General features: G+C 49.4%; 1 protein-coding gene across 1 annotated transcript in view; it reads right to left on the bottom strand.

The window, feature by feature from the left end:
* epha10 (EPH receptor A10) overlaps nt 1-2,911 on the bottom strand; it is a gene marked incomplete at its 3' end in the record, with an annotated part of 40,250 nt that extends 37,339 nt beyond the window's left edge. Inside the window, exon 1 of the mRNA XM_015401144.1 lies at nt 2,766-2,911. Coding sequence (XP_015256630.1) covers nt 2,766-2,844 — 79 coding nt within the window. The remainder of the gene's footprint in view (nt 1-2,765) is intronic.
* Nucleotides 2,912-3,569: the final 658 nt, after the last annotated feature.

Here is a 3,569-nt window from a genome sequence, read left to right on the forward strand (position 1 = left end):
CAGTGAGGTATCTGATGAGGCACATAGTGAGGCATCTAATGAGGCATAGAGTGAGGCATCTAATGAGGCATACAGTGAGGCATCTGATGAGGCATTCAGTGAGGCATCTGATGAGGCATACAGTGAGGTATCTGATGAGGCACATAGTGAGGCATCTGATGAGGCATAGAGTGAGGCATCTAATGAGGCATACAGTGAGGTATCTGATGAGGCATTCAGTGAGGCATCTGATGAGGCATTCAGTGAGGCATCTGATGAGGCATTCAGTGAGGCATCTAATGAGGCATTTAATGAGGCATTGTTTGACGATATGTTTTCACAATACTTGGGTAATAATACAATATTATCATGATATTGCAATACCACTGTATACTCTGCGATATATCATGAAGTCCTCTGAGCCTCATCAGGTGGAAGCAGAGTGAATAGAGGGGAATATTTCTTTGCTCTGGTTCAGCAACAGGAGGAGGAGGGGAAGTCTTTGTTCTGCTCTAATCCTTTCTGCTCCTGAGACACGTTTTTCCTGGAGGACATCTCCCTCCCTTCATTTCCTCACCCCTTTTCCTTTGACCTTCTGCTGCCTCTCTCTCTCACGCTTATCGCTGCCCAAAGTGATGGAGTCTCTGTGGCCTTGACAGGTGAATGCTGCAGCGCTTTGTTTGCCACGTCCACAAATCACTCAGGTCTGTGAGGTCATGAACATGTGATCTAAGCCAGACGACTGAAGCATTCGTCCAACACATCAAACAGTCCTGTGAGATTCTCAGGCAGCAGGCAGACAGCTGGCTGGTTAACTCCACTCAAATATTAAATGCAGTCTTTTTGTCCACTTCTGTTTGCATCTTAAGATCTTTATAAATCAGAACCAAAGTTTGAACAAACTTTAAAAAGACTCATCAGAATCCCTGGTTAGTAAAAGCAAAATAATAAGCTGAGACCGGCCCTGATCCACCATGAAGAGCATTGCTCAGAGATAAAACCTGTTTGTCTTCTTTCAGAGGCTGGATTGTCCCTCCTAGGCACCCATAGGGTGGACAGCCTTAGAGGTAGAATCATCTGAGTTCTCAGTAAACATTAAAGGTTCTCATTTCATTCATGTTTCTGGATATTCTTTGGATCCAGCAACATAGAACAACAATAATAAATCTGGACTTTATCCACAGAAGCCCCTCCCAGTTGCTTTGGGACCTTCTCTGTGTCTAATGTGCTTAAAATGTTTATAATGTTTATGGTTAGTAGATATGGGACCTCCAGGCATTAAGACCTTCTGTTTGAAGACCTTGTTCAAGTAAACCTCCTCTGACTTCGCCTGAGGATCGATGCAGACAAACTGAAATCAATCAGAAAATAAAGTCCACAGATTTCAAACATATTTAAAGAACGAGACGAACTCCAAGCTGCAAACATCTCAGAGTCTGAGCAGGAAACCTGCTACCTGAGGACCGACGGCGCTTCGCTCAGGATTCAAATAAAAAAAAATATTTCTCTGATTCCCGGTAAAATTCCCAAGAAACAGTTCTTCAAAATTTAAATAACATTATACTGAGCCCGTACACCCCATCCCCCCCAATATTGTGTAGCTGCTATGAGCCTGAGCTGCAGGTGAGGATGAGGATGTAATGGAATGAAGAAAATAAAAAAACAGGTTCTGTGACCCCTCAGCCTGCAGGGGAGGGGCTGAGGGAGGGGGAGGCGCGGGAGTAAATGAGATCCCGATGAGATGTCAAGGTGTGTTAGAGCTGAGGAGCAGGCAATGAGGAGAGAGAGGGTGGAGGAGGTAAGGTAGACACCCTCCACCCAGAAAGATGTGTGCTAAGTCAGCTCTGAGGAGGAAGAGGAGGAAGATGAAGAGATGGAACAAAGAAAACAGGAAGGAGGAGAAAAAAGGATCTTCTAGCGTCTGATTGGGCATCAGGTCACCATCCAGTTTATCTGGAGCTTCATTAATCACAAAAAACCAGAAGATGGAGGAAGAACTTCCTCTCTGTCACAACATGAACTAAAGACCCGATAGCATCTAAGTCTGAAAGATCAAGGAGTCCAGGAGCTGCAGCCACCTTCTGGAGCTGCAGCCACCTTCTGGAGCTGCAGCCACCTTCTGGAGCTGCAGCCACCTTCTGGAGCTGCAGCCACCTTCTGGAGCTGCAGCCACCTTCTGGAGCTGCAGCCACCTTCTGGAGCTGCAGCCACCTTCTGGAGCTGCAGCCACCTTCTGGAGCTGCAGCCACCTTCTGGAGCTGCAGCCACCTTCTGGAGCTGCAGCCACCTTCTGGAGCTGCAGCCACCTTCTGGAGCTGCAGATATCACCGGTTCCCCTGCCTGAGAGGAACCTGAGTCTGAGCCGCAGCAACCATCAGGCTGGAAGGAGAACATGTGAGTAGAATCCACTCTGGTCCAACCCTGAGCCAACCAGCCTCCCCTTCATCACAGCAGCCTGCCTCACTGATCAGCATCTGGCTGCAGAACCTCCAGGTTCCTCACATCTCCGAGCAGATCAGCAATAATTGATGGAGCCAGAAGCAGAGATCTGCTGCTCCGCATCCTCAGCATCAGGACCTCAGAGAAACTAAGTCCAGAACAGAAGAAGACTTCCTGTTCCTCTGAGCCTTCAGCCTGTCAGCATCAGAAGGTCTGGTTTATTTCTACAGACATGGACCAGAACCTCCAGAACCTGACGGAACCGAGTCCATCAGAACCCAGAAGCAGCAGCACCGGATCGGAGGCAAACTCCGCTCCGAGCTGCGCGCTGAGGAGCCTCAGCCTACCTTCCTCTCCTCGGCAGTCTTGGATCCGCTTCAGGAATAAAATCCACAGCAGCACCGTCAGGGTTCTACAGGGATCCATGGTCTCTGGCTCCGCTCTGCGGGGTTCTGCTCATTTCTGTCCGCCTGTCGCAGCAGAGACGCGCCGTCTGGATGCTGCGCTGCGCAGCCACCGTCTGGATGACGGAGCCGGTCAGCTCGCGGGGATACTTCTATACTCGGGGGCGGGGTCAGGACGGCGAGTGACGCCCGGATGAGCCAATGGCAGGAGGCGTGGGGCCGCGAGCGAGGGAAGGCCGACCAATCAGCGAGCTGCACACCTGGCGGCCCAGAGTGTGATGAGGAGCAGCTCTATGTAAAATGTCTGTGCTGAGAAGAGCTGGAGGAGCTCAGATCAAAGCTTTAACCCCTGATGGATCAACATCCATCCTTCTAGTCCCTGAAGCTGCAGGGTCAGCCATGTTCTCTGCATGTTCCTCTCATCTCCTCCACCTTTCCTCAAGCAGCTTTCTGCAGGTCATGAGTGAAGATCTGCTGAAAGCTGCAGGTTTCAAACCAAGGATGAGGAATGAGAGGATTCCAGGCAGCAGAACTTTATTCTGTCTTTATTCAAACATGTTTTTTTCATATTGGTTCATCACAGCGCCCCCCCACCCCCGCTCTTCTCAGGCTGTCAGAGAACAAGACGTATTAAAACAGGAAACAATGTTTCAGGGGTTTGCATCACTGCATCTGAACTACAGATCTATAGAATGTCTGCAAAGAAAGTCGAAGCCCCAAAATCATCGCTGACAAAGGCTGTGATCC

This window comes from Cyprinodon variegatus, unplaced genomic scaffold (genome assembly GCF_000732505.1).
Source record: "Cyprinodon variegatus isolate N-32 unplaced genomic scaffold, C_variegatus-1.0 Scaffold1188, whole genome shotgun sequence".
Lineage (NCBI taxonomy): Eukaryota > Metazoa > Chordata > Actinopteri > Cyprinodontiformes > Cyprinodontidae > Cyprinodon > Cyprinodon variegatus.